Raw genomic sequence first — 23,328 nt, forward strand, 5'->3', positions numbered from 1 at the left:
ATAATTCAATGTACAAAAAAATGTAGCACTTAATGTATACTTACACCGATGTACGTCAATAAAATAAACAAGTGTATCACTTAACACATACTTACACCAGTGTAAGTGAATAAAACAAAAAATATAGAACTTAACACATATTACACCGGTGTAAGTGAATAAAAAATGTAGCACTTAACACATACTTACAACGATGTAAGTAAATAAAATAATAAAATATAACACTTAACACATACTTACACCGATGTAAGTATGCACATTGTCACACCCTAATTTAGGGGCTAGAATTTATTAATTTTAAAGTGTCTAATTAAAGTTATATCAAGGGAGAAATTGAGGACTAAATTGTAAAATCTCAAAGTTGGCAGACCATTTTAGGAAGTTGTAGAAAATTCAAGGACTTGAACCCAAATTTACCCATTTTTATACCAGTGAAAAATAAATTTACCTGATCAATTAAACCCAAAAATTTCCCCCAAATCAAACCCGAATCCCTAACTCCCAAAATTTATCTCTCCGCCAACCCCTTTACCGCCTCAAACCACCATCGTCCGGCCACCCTTGCTCGAGTCGCCGCTACCAATAGACCCACCGTCAAACAATGATCAAAACCCGACCACCCTCCTACCGTGAAATGCTACCGTCGGTAGTGAATCGAAGATCAAAGCATCGACGAAAATCTAAGTCGGTTGCCATGAATTATCTAAGTTCCTGTTGATTTCGCCTAAGTCATCGTGCGACCAAAACTCGATAAAGACCGTTGTCCTTTCGTCACGTTGTTGAGGGGGTAAGTTCTAAATGAATTTTCAATGACTTTGATGTATTGTTGTTGTGATTTTGGGGTTGATATTGGTTAATTTACGAGTGTAGATGAATAAAGGAAGATCGACCGACCAATCGGACCTCTATCGTCGCCGCATGCGTCGCCACGCACCGGCAGTGCACGTGGGCTTCTTCCCCTACCCTGGAAGCTTCTGGATCAGTCCAGACCGCCCGAACCGATCAACCCGAATTAGTCAACCCGACCCACCTAACTCAACCCGACCCGTCTGGTCCAATCCAGTCACTGAGTCAACTCGACTGAGTCAACTTGTCGACTTTGACCGAGTCAACCCATTGACCGTTGATCGGTCTGACCAATAACTTTGACCAGTCAAATCGTTGACCGTTGACTTTGACATAAAAAGTTAAATTTTTTGAAAAGCCTTATTTTAAGTTTTTCGACTTCCTGAGTTCGAATATGAAGTCAATTTTTCCAAATTCACACTGATAAGTCGTTTTTCAATGTTTTACCTTCGGATTCAATATGGTTTCTCAATTAAGTTCAATTTCTTACGTAAATTTGATTTCTATGTATCCGAGGAATTATTGGACGTTGAAGTCAAGTTTGAGGACGATCAAATGGAGTTTAAATGGTCGACCGATATGACAAAAAAACCGATGTAATACATTACTACCTGTTTCATACTTTTTGGAACATGTTGGTATTAATTTCTGCATGGATGAGTATAATTGGTCATATGTATGTAATGATCACTTCTTAAACTCGATCCGAATATTATAAAAATTTGGTAACCGAATATGACTTATATGACTCGCTTAAGAAAGTGGAAGATCAATCGGAAATAATAATAATAAGTTCAGTGATTCAATAGTAAATAATTTGATTTTAAGATCCGGGAATTTTGATAAATTTTATTAAACGTTAAATACCGAGATTATTTGGATATGAAATTACCGAAAAAGAGCACCAAGAGATAAAATTACAAAAATGTCCTTGTAATAGAAAACGACCAAGACTTCCCCAGATACTGAAAAATAACTCTGAAATGACATACTTGACTAATTATCAGAGAAACTGTATATGATTGAATTTAAAAGAATTATTGAAATGTCATCGAGCTTTGTAATAACTATAATAACCTCCAATGATCAAATGAACAAAATACCATGAATGCTAAAGGAACTAGAATTCATTCAAGCTTAATTTATCGAAAGTATGCCAATGATAGAATTGAGTGGAATGATGATGATACACTTAAAGTGTAAAAAGCACAATGGATGGCTATGATAAGGGAGACGACCTAAGAACTTATGTTTTGATCCACTTGAAGTTTGGAATCATTGAATTAAATTCTGGATCTATATTGGAATTATAGAATTGCCCTTAAAGTGTAAAATGACTAAAATGCCCCTAAAGTATTCCAAGCCATGAAATAACTAAATACCCTCAAGCTCTGAAATGATTAAATCAACCTAGAATTCCAAAATGAGTTTATTATATGACCAAATTGAAATGAACAGAAGTACCATACGTATCCGAATTTTAGAAATGTCTGAATTACTTTGGAAAACTCCGAAGTAACCAGGATAGACTTGGCTACTAAATGAACTAAGTAACCTCAATGACTGAGGATTAAGTAAGTGATTTGGATAAGTCTGGAAACGGTGATGAATTTACATGATTTACTGTCCCTATGGGTTATGAACCACAAAGCAAATATGTTGACATTTCCTGATAGTGTTGCAACGTGGAAATGAAATAAAGACCATTCGAATATTTGCTCGTCTCCTTAAGTTCTATTCAGCGATGATTCTGAACATGATCTATGGACAAGAATGATTGGTATTAAAGAGTGAATACATTGGAAGTGCAACAAATTGACCGATTGACATGCATTAGTTATGGGAGTTGTTCAGCTCGAGTTAACTAGATATTCTGATAGATCGACACAAATCGTAAATGCCCTCAATCTTCGTTTCTCTTTTATCAGCTCAAATCACTATGATTTTTCTTGAATAATGGAATCACTCCGGTCATATCTGAAAACACAAGTAACTCAAATGCAAAGGATTCTTAATACCTTTCTGATTACTTAGTGCCTTTGAAAAATGTGCGAATACTATCCGCGAACGTAAATCCCATATCCAAATCTAATCCGAGGATCCAAAGCAGGAAAGATTAGCATGATAACAAATAAAATACCATATTGATCAATCGTGGCGATGTAAAATCTAACCCTGAAAAAATGACAAACAAAAATAACAACCAAATAACCTAAAACATGTCATAAAGACAAAGAAAAATGTACCACAAAGGTAGAAGAAAACGTGTCATAAAGGTATAGAAAAACGTACTATAAATGTAGAAGAAGACATCCTATAAAAGCATAATTATTAAAAAATAAAAAACAAGAAAGAAATAAAATATGCTACTAAAACAAAAGATAGCAATGAATACCAACAATCGACGATCAACACCACAGTTGATGTCGTTGTCGATATGATAGAGGCATTTTTTCTAGAAAAAAAATTTGGAGTTCGGGACGAGACGAGATGAATTATATGATAAATAATTTCCGGACGGGTTGGGGCAGAGTTTAAGATGAAAAAAAACAATCTAACCCGACCCGATTTAAAATATTAATTTTCTTTATATTTATATAATATATTTAAGATTTTAAGGATTTTTATTTTTATATTATATAATATATTATTTTAAAAATTTTAAATATAATAAATAATTATAAATATATAATTATAAAATACATATTTTAAAATATTAATAGATATTTTAATTTAAAAATCGGGGCGGGATAAATATTAAAATTTATCAGGGCGAGATGGGGTCAGGTTTAAGTAATACAATTTCGTGTCTAAAAACCGTCTCACCCAGTCCCATGCCCAACCCTATGTCATTGTCTTTATAATACCTAATTCAGATTAATCAATCAATAAATTTGATACAGATAATTATTCCAAAAAAAATAAATAACTTGTTGTTTCTTAAAATAAAAAATACTTAAAAGCGTTTAAAAAAATCAACGTTACTTCCGATTTTTTTTTTGAATAAGTTCCAGCTAGTCTTTATTGAAATAGAGTAAAAAATAATATAAAAAAAGTTTGTAATGAGCCCAACAAAACAAGAGCCATAAACAAAAACACCCACTAGTCCCAAACAAAGCAACAAAACATAGAAGAAATGAGTCGTGAATTAAAAAACAAAACACAAAAACAAATGAAAGACTAGCCCAGCTGAGATGCACACTGCCTTCAACAATGGAGAGGAACTTTTAAGAGTTGTAGAGCAAGGCAGAAGGCCTAAGGATCTGATGTAAGCACAAGAAGGACCACGATCCTTAAAGTCAACAAAGAGAAGAAATCCAAGCTAAGGTGGATCTAACTATCATCTATCTTTAACTACTTTTAACTACTTTTAAAGAAAAAAGGGAAATATTAATTAAACAAATTTTTTTAATTAAATAAAAAAAATGAATCATAGATCTACAAAAGATGTTGATGGCTGAATCATTTGTCAATGTCAATATAGATGAGATATCGTACTAACAACTGATGTGGATGTGATTTCTCCCACGTTCATGTAACTTGGTATTTTCGTTATTATACAGAGAGAAAAGAATAGTTCATACACTTCAGATATGGGTTTGTTGTCGAGCAGGATAGCTGCAAAGATGCTGGTAAAATATTTGAAGGTTGTATGCTTTTACTTGGTGTTTCTAAGGATTTGGTGTAGGCCTGCATTTTCATATTCAGTGGTCACCTCTCTTCCTGGTTTTAATGCTTCACTTCCTTTTAAGCTTGAAACTGGGTAAGCTTCTTACATCCTTCTGCTAATCTTTTCCTTTTATTCTTTGCATAGGTCATGATAATATTCCAAATACATGAAACTGGAATCTGGATAACATGGAATTGTTTTCTTCAACTCTTAGAACTGGTCATAACCAGTTTGATCATTTAATGTGCCTCAGATACATAGGGGTGGATGATTCGGAGCTTTTCTACTATTTTATTGAGTCAGAAAGGAATCCAGAGGAGGATCATCTCTTGCTGTGGCTCAATGGAGGCCCTGGCTGCTCTAGCGCTTGTGCGTTGTTCTTTCAATTAATAGGTAATGTGATTGTTTGATTCCTCTTATTATGTCTTAATCCCAGTCCAGGGTAGCCTGCAATTACTGCAGTAATATGTAATATGGTGATAACTTAGAATTCAAATCCATATAGCCCCCCTGCAATTTAACATGGTGGAGTACAATGGCAGCTTACCTAGTTTTTCTCTGAACCCATATGCATGGACCAAGGTGAGATCTAATTGATTTGAAGCATACAGTAGTGCTATGCCTCTTATTTCCATTTGCTTATATTTGATTTGAGAACATCATTGATAACTTTATAGGTTTCAAGTATAATCTTCTTAGATGCCCCTGTTGGTACTGGATTCTCTTATTCAAAGACGCCGCAAGGTTTCAAGACTGGGGATATGAAACATGCTATTAGTTGTTTTAAATTTTTGAAAAAGGTGTACACAAATCTCAACTTCTACCATCTCTTGTAATTAAATATGCCGTATATTGTTCTTACTTCAATAACGTCAAAAGTTAATATTTCCGGTAAAATATAAACTTTATAACCATTGAAAGGGTATGATTTTCTGTTCAGTGGTTGGAGAGCCATCCCAATTTCATCACCAATCCACTTTATATTGCCGGTATTTCGTACTCGGGCTTGATTGTACCTATAATTACACAAGCAATAGCAGATGGTAGGCACATGTTCATCCCCATAAGACTTATTTCATATATATTGTGAATCAATGGGGGCAATAACCAGGTTACTCATTTTGCTTCAGACATTGAAGACACGGGCGTGACGGTATTCAATCTCAAAGTAAGTGCTTTTCTTAGTAGCTACTTGCACTTCAAACATTTATTTTTACTATACTGGGTTTTGGATTCCAAGATGCATCAACATTTCTGGTAATTTTTGCAGGGTTATTTGGTTGGTAATCCATTAACAGACATAAAAAGTGATTTCAACGCAAGGATTCCATATTATAATCGCATGGCACTTATCTCCGATGAACTTTACAAGGTTATTGGACGTAAATCCCTTCTTCTATGGAGTAGCATATATGGATGACCACTTGCATTGAAACCTACAGTTATCTATACCCTTAATTCTAAATGATTCTTCAAGAAAATCGTAAATATATATGCTGATGTTGTTGAGATTTTTTGACTTTGCAGTCAGCCAAAAGGAATTGCAAAGGAGAATACACAGAAGTAGAAGAAGGTAACAAAAGGTGTGCAAATGATCTTCAGGTTATCTCAGAGGTAGAAATACAACTGAACCTGTTTCTTATAGGTTCATTTTTTTGGAAATGCCTGAAATCTCTCTCCGTGTCGGCGAGACATGATTAATAACACTTTTGGCTTTTGCTTTTCTAGTGCACTGCACAAATATACTCGAAGCATATCTTGGAGCCTATATGCTGCCCTTCCGGACATCGAGAAGTGGATTTTTCGGAGAATAACCGAAAATATCTTTTAGAAACATATGAAAACTCATGGCCTTCTGAATGTTTTGGATGTCGCGTAAATCTTCTTGTTCTTTGTATCTTTCACTCCACAAATGTTTTTATGTTTAGATGATTGAGCTTCTGATACAGCCATGTTACAGACCTATCCTTCTTACCTTTTGGAAGTTTGGGCAAATGATATCGGTGTCCAGAAAGCACTCCACGTAAGAATGGTAAGAATTGCAGTTTTACGCCAACAATAGAAACAAGTAACATACCCGAGTTAACATTAATGTAAATTTGATGTTGAATACCAGGGAACAATCAAAGAATGGTTCAGATGTAACAGAAGCCTGGATTTTGACAATGATGTTCAGAGTTGTGTAAGCTATCATCAACGTCTCAATACAAAAGGTTACCGAGCTCTAATATTCAGGTTATACTTTTGCTTGCTTACAGCTCTCGGCTCTCGCCATCCTATTTCTTCTGTGCTGAATCTTAGTTTCTTTACAGTGGCGACCATGACGCAGATTTTCCATATTTGGGAACTGAATCATGGATCAAGTCCTTGAATTTATCCATTGTTGATGATTGGAGGCCATGGTTTGTTGATGGTCAAGTTGGAGGGTAAGCCTATGACTATAAACAGATGTTTCTCATTTGCATAAGAGCTTAAGTATTTTCTCTGATGCCTTGGTTCTTGCAGATACTCGAGAGAATATGAAAACAATTTCACATTTGCAACTGTAAAGGCAAGCGTGCAAATTGTTGTGAATGAAAATGTTACTTACTGATTGGCAGTGAATTTTCGAAAAAATTACATGCAATGGAGTTTGAGATTTTGCAGGGAGCAGGTCATACAGCTCCAGAGTACAATCCCAAGGAAAGTTTTTCCATGTTCAATAGATGGATTTCTCAACAGCCTCTGTGATTCCAGTTACTGATATGAAAATCATGTCGCAATAAGTTAATGACAGCGGGAAACTGTGATTTATAATCTATAACTATATTACTGTTTGACTGTTAATTTCAGCATCTCCCATTTCACTTTATGTCTATCGAATACGAAGTAAACCATAATCCATACGGAACCAATAAATATAAAGTACAATATTAATGTGTATTAATAAAAAATATAAATTGAAAAAAATGAAAATTTTGTTTAATAAATATCTTCATATTTCATACTTTTAATCTTAACCATTTGTTTTCATTCATCCAACTGTAGTAAAAAATTTCACAAACTTAGAGGGGGAGGGGGCGTCGTTTTCCAACTTGTTGAACGTGCCATAATTTGTTGGGAGTGTTTCGTTTTCAGCATACAGCAAACTCTTTTCAACACTCTGACTCAGTCCATTCAATATCAATGGCGTTTAAGAACCCTATGTTGTTTATTAATGGGGTCTCTTCAGAAACTATAGAAACGAGAACACTTCAATAAGTATGGTGAAGTTCCAGAAGTTCTTATTATTGCTCTCAAAAACATCAGTAACATGTTGAATTTTTTGCGGAAGACGTCTATCGGATAGAGCAAAATCGCAACTGATAATTTGAGAAAATAAAAATGAAGATAAAAGAGACACAAAATTTACGTGGAAAACCCCTAAAAATTTAGGGTAAAAACCAAGGACAACGGTAGAAGAATTTCACTATGAGAAAATAGGAATTACAACCTCTCTCGATCTACCAAGGAGAAAACAATGATAATTCTCTCTAGATAAAAAGGAGAAAACAACTCTCAAGAAACTCTCTAAAATCTCTCTAGTATTGGAAGAAAGCTAGAATGCTTTGGGATGGTTTTGAAGCTAAATGAGCTAGGGTATTTATAGTTGAAACTTAAGGACTAATCTTATAAATACCCTAAAGTTTAGTGACTAAAGTTTATAATTTACCCATTTAATTTTCAAACATTATTGCACCTAATTTTGACATTGTTGCATCTAATTTTGATATTACAGTATTAGGTGCCTAACTTGAACCAATTTTTCAAGCTTTGACATTTCAACAATCTCCCACTTGAAGATTTGATTGGAACAATCATATCTTCACACCATTCTTTCTACCTTGTGCCATCATGTTGCTTACGTCTCTGACAGGCCACAAGAGGATCGACACCAGGTAAATTTATCAGCGTTGATCGCCTTCGTCATGAAATCTGCTATGTTGTCTTTGGTATGGATCTTCTGTATATCTACCGTTTCTTCTTCCACCTTTTCACGAATGAAATGGTATTGAACTCGTATGTGCTTAGTCCTTGAATGAAATGCTGGATTCCTTGCTAGATGCAAGGCGCTTTGACTGTCACAAAACAGAGAGACATACTCTTGATTGTGCCCAAGCTCCTCTAATAGCATCTTCAACCAAATTGCTTCTTTACTGGCTTGTGTAGCTGCTACATATTCTGCCTCTGTTGTGGACGTAGCCACAACTGACTGTAATTTTGAAACCCAGCTTACAGCTCCACCAGCAACTTTGAACACATATCATGTAGTAGATTTGCTTTTATCCAAATCCCCTGCATAGTCAGAATCTACATACCCATTAATTAGTAAGTTTGATCCTCTGTAACATAATGCAACATTTGAGGTCCCTTTGATGTATCTCAGGATCCTCTTTACTGTATTCCAATGCTCTTTGCCTGGATTCGCCATGTACCGACTAACCACTCCCACTGCTTGTGCAATGTCTGGTCTTGTGCATATCATAGCGAACATTAAACTTCCCACTACTGATGCATACGGTACTCGAGACATCTCCATCCTCTCTTCTTCACTGCTAGGACTCATACTGGAGGATAATTTGAAGTTAATAGGAAGAGGGGTAGAAATTGGCTTACAATCTTGCATGTTGAATCGTGACAAAATCTTCTTCAAGTAATTCTTTTGTGAAAGCCAAATCTTCCTATTACTTCTGTCTCAGTGAATTTGCATCCCTAGAATCTTGTTTGCTGATCCCAAGTCCTTCATTTCAAATTCCCTAGCCAGTTGTGCCTTCAATTCTTCAATATGATCTTTGTTGGGTCCTGCAACCAACATGTCATCCACATACAACAGCAATATAACAAAATCGTTATCACCAGACCTCTTGAAATAAGCACAAGGGTCTGCATTAAGTCTGTTGTATCCAAGGCACATAATGAAGGAATCAAATCTCTTATACCAACACCTCGGCGCCTGCTTTAGACCGTACAGAGATTTGTTCAACCTGCAAACCAAGTTCTTCTTTTCGTCTTCTTCAAAACCTTCAGGTTGGAGCATATAAATCTCTTCTTCAAGATTTCCATAAAGAAAAGTTGTTTTAACATCTAGCTGCTCTAGATGTAAGTCCAATGTAGCACACATTGCCAAAACTACTCGAACTGTTGTTAGTCGAACCACAGGAGAAAATATTTCATTGAAATCAATACCTTCTTTTTGAGCATATCCTTTGACCACCAGTCTTGCACGATACCTCTCAACTTGATCGTCACCATTTCGCTTGATTTTGAAGACCCATTTGTTACCAATTGGCTTTCTTCTTTGTGGTAGTGGCACAAGGTCCCATGTATTATTTTTATGAAGAGCTTCGATTTCTTCTTACATCGCCATCATCCACAGTGAAGCATCTGAGCTGTTTATTGCCTCCTGGTATGTTGATGACTCACCGTCCTCTGTTAAAAGGCAGTATGCAATATTACCTTCTATAACATAATCTGAGTGCCAATTGGGACGTCTTCTCACACGATCTGATTGACGAGTTGTTGGAGCTTCAGAACTCTCTGGTTCTTGTTCATCATGTGCTGGTTCTGCTTCAGAAGAATCTCCTTCTTCAAACTCTTTTTCCACATGTATCTGAGTAGTCTCTGACTTTTCAGCGCTATCATCGTCTTTTTTTCTTTGTAGTTTATCTTCTACAAAGATAACATCCCTGCTAATGATCACTTTGCGGGCAGTGGGATCCCACAAGCGATACCCCTTTACTCCATCAGCATACCCCAAGAATTTGCATTTTCTGGATTTTGGATCAAGCTTTGAAATTTCTTGGGCGTTGTACATCACATACACAATACTTCCAAATACATGGAGGTTTGAATAATCAACTGGTTTACCAGTCCACATCTCCATTGGTGTCTTCAGCTCTATTGTAGTTGATGGAGCTCGATTCACCAAATAACAGGCGGTATTGACTGCTTCTGCCCAGAATGATTTTTCTAGGCATGCGTCCCTCAACATTGCTCTTGTTCTTTCTAACAAGGTTCTGTTCATCCGCTCTGCCACTCCATTTTGTTGAGGAGTGTTTGCCACTGTGAACTGTCTTTTGATGCATTCTTTCCTGCAAAAGTCATCAAATTCTTCGCTTGTGTATTCTCCTCCATTATCTGTTCTGAAACACTTGATCTTATTTCCAGAATCAAGTTCCACCCGCGCTTTGAAGTTTTTGAAAGTTGAAAACACGCCTGACTTCTTCTTAATAGGGTGCACCCAACATCTCCTGGAGTAGTCATCAATAAATGAGACAAAATATTTTGCTCCACCTAGGGACGTTACTGGTGCTTGCCATACGTCAGAGTGAACCAATTCTAGAACACTTTTCCCTCTAGAATTTGATGTGTTGAATTTCAACCGGTGCTGCTTACTTGTTATGCAATGCTCACACAAAGGAAGTGATACCTTTGTTAAGCCTGGAAGTAGCTTTTGCTCCACAAGGACTTTCATTCCTTGTTCTGACATGTGTCCAAGTTTCTTATGCCATAGCATTGCAGAATCTGAACTACATGAGGCAACAAAGGCTTCTGCTTCTAGCAATGTCTCTCCCTTCAGCATGTACAAGTTTGCAGCTATATTTTCACCTTTCAGCACCACAAGCACTCCACGGAACACCTTCATGATTCCTTTCCGTGTTTCAATCTTGCTAGCATTATTATCCAACAATCCGTAGGATAATAAATTTTTCTTCATACCTTTCACGTGCCGCACATCTCGAACAACTTTAATTGTTCCATCATACATCTTCAATTTGATGGTTCCCACACCAACGATCTCTAAGGCATGATCATTGCAACTATACACAGATCCTTCTGAGACAGGTTCATAATGATGGAACCATTCTCTTCTTGAGGTCATGTGATATGTCGCTCCCAAATCAATGAGCCATATATCTGCAAATCTTTTTCTGCCTTCCACGGTGGTTGACGCTTCACAGCATAGAGTATCTCCATCATCTGAAGTGTTTACGGTATTGTCTTGTGGATTGGACTTTTTATTTAGACTCCAACAATCCTTCTTCAAGTGGCCCTTCTTTCCACAGTGGTAGCACTTTAAATTCTTCTTGCTCCTCGACTTCGATCTACCATGTTTATGACTGCTGCTTTGGCCACGTTCTGTTGATCTCCCTCTCATCGTTGTCAACGCTTCTGCTTGTTGCAGATTTACTTGTCTGTCTTCCTTGTTCTTGCGCCGATTTTCTTCTTGTAGAACAGCAGCTGCAACGTCATCGAAGACTAGACTGGTGACATTACTTTTTGTCAAGTTGATGATGAGTTGATCGTACGAATCCGGTAGACTTTGAAGTAGAAGTTCAGCACGTTCTTGTTCTCCTATTTTACAGCTTAAGGATGTAAGCTGAGAAAATAAGGTGTTCAGTGTATTTAAGTGCTCTGTCACTGAAGTAGATTCTGTTATACGGAGAGTGTACAATTTCCTCTTAAGGAAAATTTTATTGTGCAGCGATGTGGCCTCGTACAATTTGATGAGATGATCTCATATCTCCTTAGTTGTCTTCTTCTCCTCGATGCTTGACAATACTTCATCTGCTAATGCTAGATGAAAGTTTGCCATAGCATTCCCGTCCATCTCGTTCCATTTGATGTCATCTGCGAAATCCACCGACCTTTCATTGATAGCCGCTAGACACCCGTCTTTCCTTAGGATGGCCTTCATCTTCAATTTCCACAATGAGAAATTTCTCCCATTGAACTTTTTAATATCAAATTTCGTTGCCATTGCTTCGTTTACGGATAGCTCCCACTATTTCACTATCGTGAATAGTTCTCTGTAACCTTCAAAGAATGGGTAATAACTTCTTACTTTCTTATGTTGGAGGATCCACCTTTTGGTGGCAACCACAAAGACAATAAGCAGATATTACACACTCTAATCTAGCTCGGATACCAATTGTTGCGGAAGACGTATATCAGATAGAGCAAAATCGCAACTGATAATTTGAGAAAATAAAAATGAAGATAAAAGAGACACAAAATTTACGTAGAAAATCCCTAAAAATTTAGGGTAAAAACCATGGGCAACGGTAGAAGAATTTCACTATGAGAAAATAGGAATTACAACCTCTCTCGATCTACCAAGGAGAAAACAATGATAATTCTCTCTAGATAAAAAAGAGAAAACAACTCTCAAGAAACTCTCTAAAATCTCTCTAGTATTGGAAGAAAGCTAGAATGCTTTGGGATGGTTTTGAAGCTAAATGAGCTAGGGTATTTATAGTTGAAACTTAAGGACTAATTTTATAAATACCCTAAAGTTTAATGACTAAAGTTTATAATTTACCCATTTAATTTTCAAACATTATTGCACCTAATTTTGACATTGTTGCACCTAATTTTGACATTGCAATATTAGGTGCCTAACTTGAACCAATTTTCCAAGCTTTGACATTTCAACAGAATTAGATTAATTTCTCAATTGAAAATCGGTAACATGTTGAATTAGATTATTTTCTCTTTCATTCTTATTAATTTTTTAAATCAGGTTGAGGTAAAATCAACGAAACCAAAAGTGTTAATCAACAATAGGAAAATATTCGTGGGAGGGTTACCTCATGCCATAACCCACGAAGATTTCACACAAAATTTTGATGCATTCGGAACCGTCACTGATGCGGTCATAGTACCCAATAGCCAAACCAAAATAAGCAGAGGGTTCGGATTTGTGACTTATGATTCGGAGGAAGCGGTAAAGCGAGTTTTGAAAAACAGGTTCCATCAATTACAAGGGAAGAGGGTTGAAGTGAAAAAGGTCGTGCCAAAAGAACATATGCGTAACGAACCCACTAGATTTAATCATAGTAATAGTTATGGAGCTATTTATAATGTGAATTCTCAGCCATATTGGTTGGGTTTCTACGATGACTACCATCATACAAATTGCTTTAATTTATGTTATTTATTATTGTATTATATGTAATAGTTTACGGTAATAATAAATTTAATCTCCATAATTCATTAACATGATGATTAATTTCAATTTTTCTATCATCGTTATTTAGTGTATATCAAATCATGGGTTAATACCAAAACTAAATTTGTAAGATAATTGCTATTTTGAATTGCATTACAGTGAGGACAGTAAAAGTGGAAAACAGTAAATAAAACCAGAATTCGGGGACCTTGTAGTAGACAATGCTCCCAAAGAGTTAATGGATTGATGAATGAAAGCAACCCCACAAACAACCCTTAAGAGACATTTGTGCATATCCCTTCTTTCTTCTCCACGATTACTTGCTCTGTTTAACAGCACTGACTTGACAATCCCTTCCGGAGGTTCGATTTTTGGGTGGATAAGTTGATCATTTTCAATCTAATTAACTAAAAAATAATGAAAGAGAAATTAGGTTTTATAGTAAGGCTTAGTAATCACGGCATAATGTTTGAAGCAGGTGTCATTCCGAAGGTGAAGCTGGTGAAGAATTTTGCTGAATGGGGGCGATTGTTTTCTAATCAATGAACTTAACCATCAATTATTAAATTTGTTAAGGATCGATATTAAAATTCCTATACGCATGGGGAAGGATTATCACCCCACATCGTTCAAAATTGATATATATTCGATTACTTCATATTATGAAATTGAAAATTTTGAGTTTGAAATTTTATTTAATTTAAAATACACTATGTATGCAAAATTTAAAAAATGATGTTGATTTACCAAGACCAACAACGAACACCCCCAAGCACAAGTGAAGTTTCGTTATTGACCACAATAAATTAACATTGCCTTAATTTAAGAAATATGACGCAAGTTTGAAAATGATATCAATTTATTTCGGGAATCAACAGTGGTCACACCCAAGCAATGGCGGAGGATACACCATTAGGTACCTAAATAAATTAACATTGCCTTGATTTTAAAAATAGACATGCAATCAGACAATTCATTATTAAACCTAATTACACTAAATGGTTAATTAAATCAAATTTCTAACCTAGAGTGTCAAATTATGAAATTTAATGAACTTAAGAGATTAAACCTAGAAATTGTAGTCTCTAATATTAATCCTTTTTAATTTTTAACTAATTATTGAATCGAATAACCAATAAGAACCCTTGGGCATTTAAATGCAATGACCAAATCGAATATTCCCTAAATTAAAGGACTAAAATAAAATTTAACCTAAAGTGAAGGCTCTAATAATTAATTTTTACCAAATTATTGATTTGAGCAATTGATAGAACCCTAAGGCATTTAATACAAGATTCAAATCGAAATACCCCTAATTAAAAGTATGAGGACTAAAAAGTGAATTAACTAAATCAAAGGTTTATATTTAAAAAAAACTAATTAATAAGGTTTTACTAAAAGCTAAAATTAGAAACATAACTTTAAATTTTAGCACTAATCAAGTTTACAATAAGAAAACCTAAGGGTACTAAGAATTTAAACTAAGACAAAACAATCGGTTAGTACTAAATTGAATAAATGAGATTGATTAATCAAACAAATTACAAGGATTAAAATGAAAACATGTGAAACATAATGATAAAATTAAAAACTAAGCCTAACCTATATTCAAAATTAATTAGAAACAGATCGTAAATAGTGACCTGAATATAAAATACGTTACAAATATAGGGACGAAAACTTAATTAATCCTAAAACCTAACTATAAATACCTAATTATAATTAGGTTAAGGCTAACCTAATCACTCGGCTGTTTACCTCTTCTCCCTGAACCTCTGTGTGTGTTTTCTCTCTAAATCGAGAACCCTTAAGGCTCTCCGTTTCGCAAGCCACCGCTCGCTTGTCGCCATCCTCATCTCCAACCAACATTAAAACGTCCTCTTTTCTTACTTAACAGCCAAACCTAAACCTAAACTGCCTGAAGATCCCTAAAAGTCCCCTAGAAATCTCTTTTATCTCTCGGGTTTCACTCTCTAGCAAGCCTAGCGACCGTTCAACGCGCACTTATAAAACTTTACTCTCAACGCCTACACCCTAAAACCGACCAGAGGAGACCCTTACCGAGACCTTGCAACAACCTTCATTCCCTTATCCAACTATTTTTGGCTCAATTTCGACATGCATCCGTGAAAAAACCATGCAAATTCCTATGAATACCTTTAAAAAAGTGCTTACTTTATTTGATTTCTTTCTGTTAGGGTTCCGAAATTTGTTTTGTTTAGGTTTTATACCCTTTTCTTTTTACAGAATGAACAAAGGTAAAAAAAAATAATATCCCCCTCGTTTCCCTGGTTTTTTGTCTTCATTGCTTTGTTTTTTCACCCTCCACGGTGGTGTCGAGGCTTGTTGGTAAACGGCCGAATGACGTGGCCTTTGGGTCCGTTTGGGATGTGTCAATACACCTTTTCGTCCTACTAGAATTCAAACTCCTAAAGATAGGATGGAATTTTGCTAGGATTCAAAAAATAGTATAGAGTTCTACTATATTTAAATTCTTAAAGATAGGATCCACAAGCACTATAAATAGCCATTGTAACTCACCATTGTAACACACGATTTATACACAAAACATAGAGGAAAGCACGGGAAGATACAAAGGCAAAGCTATTGTAAAGGATTCGAAAAGGAAATAAAAGGTAGCATTTTCTTTTTTCTTTCTTTTGCATGTGCACGTTATTTTTTTGAGATTTGGTTCGAATAACCCAAAACGTGGGTTGCACCGATGACCAAAATGGGTGGGGTTTCGAAGTTTCGAACCTAGATCTACCCCGAGGCTTATTTTTTAAAAATCGGTTTGATTTTCGGTTAAAGGAGGGGAAGAGCTTTTTAAAAATCTATATTAGTCCCTTTATTTATTATATGGATATTTTATTCATTTATTTTTATTATTCATGTTATTATTATTATATGTATATATATATATATTAAATTATTTTCATTTATTTTTTTACTATATTTTATTATTATTATATATATATATTTCTTTAATATTTTACTTATAAGTCTAATATTACTATATATATATTGTAATTATCTTTATTTAGTCATATATATCTTTTATACTTTTAATAGTTTATCTATATACCTATTATTAAATATATATATTCTTAATTATTTTTATTTGATTATTTCTTTATTTATGTAATATATCTTATAACTTTATATATTTATATTATTTTTTATTATTTTCGTTTTTTTATTCATTATTATTATACATTTATTTTATTTTATTTTTAAAAAACCTTATGTCCTTATCATTATTATTATTAAACATTATATTATATATTACTAACCTAGAGGACCCATTTTTTGTCTTATTTCTTACTAAAGCCCCCCACTTTCGGTGAATTGGGAGGGTATCTTTTTTATTTTTAAGTATTTGGTGTATATATATAGCTTATTTATTTTATTAATACTTTGATATATATATATATATATATATATATATATATATATATTATATTTTTTTTCCTTTTTTCAAATATTATATATAATTATTACTTTACTATTTTTTCTTATCTTACTTACTTATTTTATTTATTTTATTTTTCCCTTGTATCTTATTTGTTTTCTTTACCTTGTTTATCTAACACATTTCTCGATTTTTTTTCAAATCAATCAAGGGTAAGTAATTAGGATCGAAACTTTACCTTTTAATTTAACTTGTTATTTTTCTTAATTAAGACAACTGGAAATTACGTAGTACCGAAAGGGCAGTTCAAGGGTGCTAATCCTTCCTTGACCGTAACCGACTCCCGAACCCGACATATTTCTGGTAAAACGCAGATCAGGTAAGAAATAGGGTATCTGATCAACCCATTTATTTTTAAATAAATGATTGGTGGCGACTCCAATCCACATTTTTCAAGTCGAAGCCCAATTCCGGGGCCCAACCGAAAGACGATTGCGACAGCTTGGCGACTCCGCTGGGGACCGTAAGTGAGTCAGGCTAAGGTAATTTCCAGTTGTCTTTTTAATGAAAAGGGTAAGTTTAAATTTTAAGGTAACATTTCGATCCTTATTGCTTACTTTTGATTATATTTTCGAAGTAAATAGTTGTACTGACCGTTTTTTAATGATTTCAGCCCTTAAAGATTTTTCATCTAAAGGCTCTATACCCGAGCTCCGAACCCTATTTAAGTGGGGGTGAAAGCGACGCCTTCGTGTGAATTTATTCTCCGTATGGGCCTAGTAAGTAACCTTCGGGATTCATATACCTTATGCCTTCGTGTGAATTTATTCTCCGTATGGGCATAAGGGAATGTTTCCTCTCGAGTTTAACTTAGTCCACACAAGCCTGTGATGGGTTTAGGACTAAGGGTCTGGCAAGCCCAAGGGGGCACCAGCAAGGAGAACTCGGGTACCATTTTTTAGCACCTAAACCGGGAGACCATGGAGAATTAGAGCCCACCCCAAAATCTCATTCCAAACCCTAGGCTGCTTTGTTTCCTGCTTTAGTTTCTGTTCAAAGCATGCAAACTAGACAAATATGCGGTTAGGATTTGTTTGAAAGTAGCAAGCGGGATAGAGATCATGTCCGGGTAGGAATAATAAGCATGTGGGGTAGATATCATGTGGGGTATGACTTTCATTTTTATGATCGTTTTTTATTTTTTTTTCACCTCACTAACTCTTTTCATCTTTCTTTTATTTTATTTTCATCACTTGCATCATAAAAGAGGTCATTGATCCACTAAAACGTGTTTGTTAAAACTCGAATAATCTGAATCCATGGACAAAGGTGTTGTAATACAAGAGATTAAAAACCTCGAGGTACGACTATGGTCCGAGAAGACTCAGAAGGAAAAGGGAGACAGTCTTCAAGGAAGCTATGTGTCAGTGCTGGTTAGCTACGCCTCTATCAACCTAAAACAGAATAATGTGCAAGAACTTCGAGACATCTGAGATAGTTGGAAGAATGATCGGAAATAGAAGTTCAGTCAGCGGTATGGTGACATTGCATTTTTGCTTCATGTTAAGACCGATGAGCCCTTAATCAGAGTCTTGGTTCAATTTTTGAACCTGGGATACAGTTGCTTCACTTTTAACCAGGAGGACATGGTACCTACCATCGAGGAGTATACTACACTATTGCACTGTGAAAGCATTAAACTGGAGCGAGCCTACATCAAACACATCAAGAGTCAGCCTTTCAAGAACGGACTGGCTAAGATTACAAGAGTTGATGAAAAATGGGTGATTGACCGACTCCGAAACAAAGGTAACGGGCAAGGAATTGAGTGGATCCACATAAGGGAACTAATAAAGGACCACCGTGATGAATGGAAGACTATAGACCTTTTTGCACTAGGTCTGGATGGCTTGATCATCTTTCCAAAGGTTTTGGGATGCATTGGCGCAGCCGTGGTGGAACTGTTTGAGCAACTTCCGAAACGAGTCAACCCAGCACCGACCATCTCAGCCGAGACCTTTTGGTCTCTCAACCATTACCGAAGAGCTGGTGGAGGTAGATTCATTGGATGTGTTCAGTTCCTTCAAGTCTGGATTCACATCCACTTCTGGATTCACATCCACTTCTGAAAGACTAATGGGGTTGCCTACTGTAGATTTATCACTACGTATTTACCTTTGAGAGAGTTCATCACCATGACATGACATGAAGGCGCTTCAAAAGAGAAATGGATGAAAGTCTTCACTCATCTTCAGGACCGGGATATTACCTGGAGAGCCCCCTGGTTGTTCCTCAGTGATGTTCTTTTCAAGTGTGGGAATTCTGACACTATGACCCTATTTGGACTTTGAGGTGCAGTTGGGTATGCTCTGTTGTTGGCACTTAGACAGTATGGGGCACATCAGTTTGTCCCAACAACATATGGATTATCTATATCAGAGTTTATGTATCACGGTGACAGTTATAAGAAGATGATCAAAGAAGCAGTCGAGTCATGGAAGAAAGTATCTCGGATGGATGTCTAGAAGATTTAGTCCGAACATACCTTTTATTGTTTTTATATCTCTTACAAGATAAAACATTTTTGTCTGAATAAGGATTATTTATAATAATGGACACTTTTCTGGATCAATGCCTCGAACATTTCGTGCATTCTTGCATTTTGCATTTTTGCCTTTTTGCATTTTTATCTACATTTTAAGCATTTTCACAAACATGAAATTAAGTCGTGAAGGACTCGATGAAGCGAATTTAACCACATGGAAGCAAGATTGTAACATTAAAGAGCCTAATCAGCTGATGATAGGACAAAGCCAGCTAGGATGATCTAAGAAAAGAATCCTCATATCCTAAGGACTACAATGTTGAAGCTGTTAACTGTTACCACATAAGAAGCTCCAAACATTCCTCTGAGAACTATAAGGCATTGAAGCGCAAGATCCAAAACCTGATGGATTTAGGGGCATAAAAAGCCGAAGAAGGGGACATGACATATACCATTTGCACTTAGAGGATTGTTTTGTTTGAACACGTCTCTGATCTTTCATGTTTGCTTAATCTGTTAAACGATTGAATTTATGCTACTTTCTAAGGTGGAACAATTGAACGAGTTTTAATCTTTAGTTCTTCGAATATTAAATGAATTAAGGATTCTTTTAATTCTTCAAGAATTATAGATTTTTGACATATGACAAGATTAGACATTTCTTATCCTGTCTCAAACCCCAGAATAAAATACCTTGATTCTTTGCCCAAAATAACTCATGGTCATTACCAAAAAGACCAAATTTTGACATTACCTCCCTTTGAAATTCTTGAACATTGCCTTTATCTTTTTGATACATCCATACTTTTCTTTGAGTCAATAAGATCACACCACTGCCTTTTTAGACTCAAAATTGACATTTTAACCCAAGGCATTGAGTTGTTCATCTGAACATGAGGTTTATTCTAAAGACACAACTTGGGGCATCTTGCGGGGAGCTTGAACATTGAGACATCTGGGGAAAAAAGAAGAATTCATCCGAAATAATTCTATCACGCATTAATTACACTGTTTTCATGTGAATAGAATTAATCCTGAAAATCTATCCCCCTGGGGATACCTTTTCTGTGAGGACTTCCATGTATGAAATGATGAACGGCTTTCTTTCTTTATCCCTTCACAACAGGAGAAAATATATATCCCTTGTGTCCCCTTTTGAGCCTATAGTATTTTTCTTCTGATTCAACCCTAACCAAGGATCACCCTCCACACTGGGGGGCAATGTGGAAGAAATCTGCTCACATGAGTGAAGACATCAATCCAAAGGAGTTACCAAAAGGTGAACCAGATGCCAAGTGCAAATATTTAATCAGAATAAAAAGGGAAAAAAGAAAAAAAAAGCAAAAAATAAAGCAAAAAAAGAACAAAAAGAACAAAAAGAAAAAAGAAAAAGGGACAAAAAACACATGCAAAGATTCCCTAAAGACAAATGGCACATCAAGCTTCAAACTACGAGATTGATCAAGCACAATCATTCCCGAATCACTTCACTCGAAGATCATAGAGCATCAAGAGAAAGAGACATTTTGAGCAAGACAAGATTAAAGGCATCATAATGAATTGATCCTTGGTTCAACACCCTGAAACACTTGTTTGGGCCTATTTATCCTTTTCTTTCATAACCATGAACCCTGGCCTACATTACGTGCCTTAAAAGTCCTTTCTAATCATACATGGATTTCTAAACAGGAGAGACTATCTTCAGATTTCATCCCGCCCATTAGGATTAATCTTTGTTTGCAAAAAATAATGTAATTAATGTATGATAGAGAAAAATAACAAAGGGGGGTTCAAGACGTAAATCCTGAATAACGTCTTGAAACCAAATGAGTGTTCGAGTTGAAAACCTGAAAAGGCGGCTCGAATATAAAAATTGTGCAACTGAGGCGATCACACAAATTCCTCGATAAGGCATCACACAATCCGAGTGTGACCATAAAAGCTGGGAGTCGGAGAACACTTCTAGTAGATGAGCATGCAAGCTACCCCATCAAACCTTTGAGCATCAAATGTCAAACCATTTAGCATCAAATGAACAAAAATGCCAAACCTTTAACCAAACACAATAACCTGAGACTTTTTATCCTTTCTTTGCTTGACCATTTCCCAAAAATAGCTTTGATCTTGGCACATGTCAAATAGCTATAATTTATTGAAGGATTAACATTGTAATTAATTCTTTGATATCCGATGAACTCTAGTTTTATGATTTGTCTCAATTGTAAAACCGTGAAAGTGACAATATTTTCAAAACTTTGGATCAAACATCTTTCAAAACTCTTTTAATTGATATTTTCAGACTTTAAAAATAAAAGAGAAAGAAAAACATTTTTTTTCAAACAAGACAGTCTCTCTAGAGTGGATCTTGGTAAATGACATGTGACTCTTAGACATAAAGCTCGTGCTCAGAATCAATGATTAATCAAGAAATGAGGAACATTTGGGGCATCTTTGAAGATTCAACATCAAATATTGGGGCATTTTTTGATATTGGGGCATATTTGGGGATTCAACATCCTAATGCAAATTATCAGACCTTTTTCAGGAGATAAAATATAACCAATTCATGTTACATGCATCTTATGCATACATTTTAGAGCATCATATCTATCATTTTCTTTCCACGTACATAATTTTTACAGCTTTAGAGTCAAGTTCGACTTCAAGACGAAGGATACTCGATTCAAAAGCACCTTTACAGATTGATGTCGGTTGTTTAGCTCAGCAGCAAGAAGCTACACTTCAACCAACTCGACAGATAGAAAGATCGACATTCATTTTTAGATTCGACATTTCCAATATAAATTCTGTCTCGCTTGAGACAGTCTCATTTAATGTAGATGATTATCTCACTTGAGATTGCTTTTTTAAAACAGACTTTGTCTCACTTGGGACTGTTTTACTCGAAAGAAGATTTATTTCACTCATGATTGTTTTTCTTAAAACAAGATTTGTCTCGCTTGAGACCGTTTTCACTAGAAGAGTTTTGTCTCTCTTGAGACAGTTTCCCTTGAAACAAATTTTGTCTCTCTTGAGACAGTTTCTCTTGAAACAAATTTCGTCTATCTTGAGACAGTTTCCCTTGAAATAAATTTTGTCTATCTTGAGACAGTTTCCCTTGAAACAAAATATTTGAATATGTTTTATTTGAAACAAATTCCGTCTCCCTTGAGACAGTTTCCCTTGAAACAAAATATTTGAATATGTTTTATTTGAAACAAATTCCGTCTCCCTTGAGACAGTTTCTTTTGGAACTAAGTTTTGTCTCTCTTGAGACAGTTTCTCTTGAAACAATTTTCGTCTATCTTGAGACAGTTTCCCTTGAAACAAAATCTTTGAATTTATTTCCCCTAAAACAAATTTTGTCTCCCTTGAGACAGTAACTCTTGAAACACAAAATCTTCAAATTTATTTCCCTTAAAACATAAATTTGTTTCCCTTGAGACCGTTTCTCATGAAACAACAGATATCTTTGAGATCGTTTCCCTTGAAAAGAATTCTATCTCTTTCAAGACAACTTCTTTTGAAGCATCATCTGAACCGTTACACTCAGCTCAGGCACATACTTGAGATGGTCGAGAAATATTTCTCAAATCAAAAATAGAATGTGCACATCAGATTTGAACATTTGAAGAATTCAAGATCAGGGATCAAAATTTGAAGATTCAAGAATCAAGATTCCAGACAGGCAACTGGAGATCGAGATTTCTCTCCAGAGCCCCAAGATAACATATGTTGCATATGCATTTTAGGCACACCTAAGAGCATTGCATCCATAGCATCACATATATGCATAACTTTTTCAGGTTTTAGCTAGAGTCAATTTCAACTTCGCGGCGAAGGATATTGCACTCAAAGCGACACAATTTGCTCGAGAGTGGATT

The 23,328-nt window shown here is 35.4% G+C and overlaps 2 protein-coding genes across 2 annotated transcripts; both read left to right on the plus strand.

Annotated features, from left to right (window-relative positions):
- Positions 1 to 4,424: 4,424 nt before the first annotated feature.
- LOC120131018 (serine carboxypeptidase-like 7) lies at positions 4,425 to 4,926 on the plus strand. Its single transcript, XM_039148133.1, has 2 exons — positions 4,425 to 4,609; positions 4,770 to 4,926. The coding sequence occupies exons 1-2, from the start codon at positions 4,440 to 4,442 to the stop codon at positions 4,924 to 4,926; spliced, it is 327 nt and encodes a 108-aa protein (XP_039004064.1). The 5' UTR covers positions 4,425 to 4,439.
- A 97-nt stretch (positions 4,927 to 5,023) lies between these two features.
- On the plus strand, positions 5,024 to 22,768 carry LOC120130565 (serine carboxypeptidase-like 18). The gene is made up of 14 exons (XM_039147780.1): positions 5,024 to 5,098; positions 5,194 to 5,316; positions 5,457 to 5,559; positions 5,647 to 5,684; positions 5,787 to 5,888; positions 6,044 to 6,130; positions 6,245 to 6,391; positions 6,477 to 6,548; positions 6,633 to 6,751; positions 6,829 to 6,942; positions 7,022 to 7,067; positions 7,163 to 7,247; positions 10,523 to 10,530; positions 22,758 to 22,768. Exons 1-12 carry the CDS (start codon positions 5,039 to 5,041, stop codon positions 7,244 to 7,246), a joined length of 1,095 nt encoding a protein of 364 aa, XP_039003711.1. The 5' UTR covers positions 5,024 to 5,038; the 3' UTR covers position 7,247; positions 10,523 to 10,530; positions 22,758 to 22,768.
- The last annotated feature ends 560 nt before the right edge of the window (positions 22,769 to 23,328 follow it).

The sequence above is a fragment of the Hibiscus syriacus genome, unplaced genomic scaffold (genome assembly GCF_006381635.1).
Source record: "Hibiscus syriacus cultivar Baekdansim isolate YM2019G1 unplaced genomic scaffold, ASM638163v2 tig00110548_pilon, whole genome shotgun sequence".
Classification (NCBI taxonomy): Eukaryota; Viridiplantae; Streptophyta; class Magnoliopsida; order Malvales; family Malvaceae; genus Hibiscus; species Hibiscus syriacus.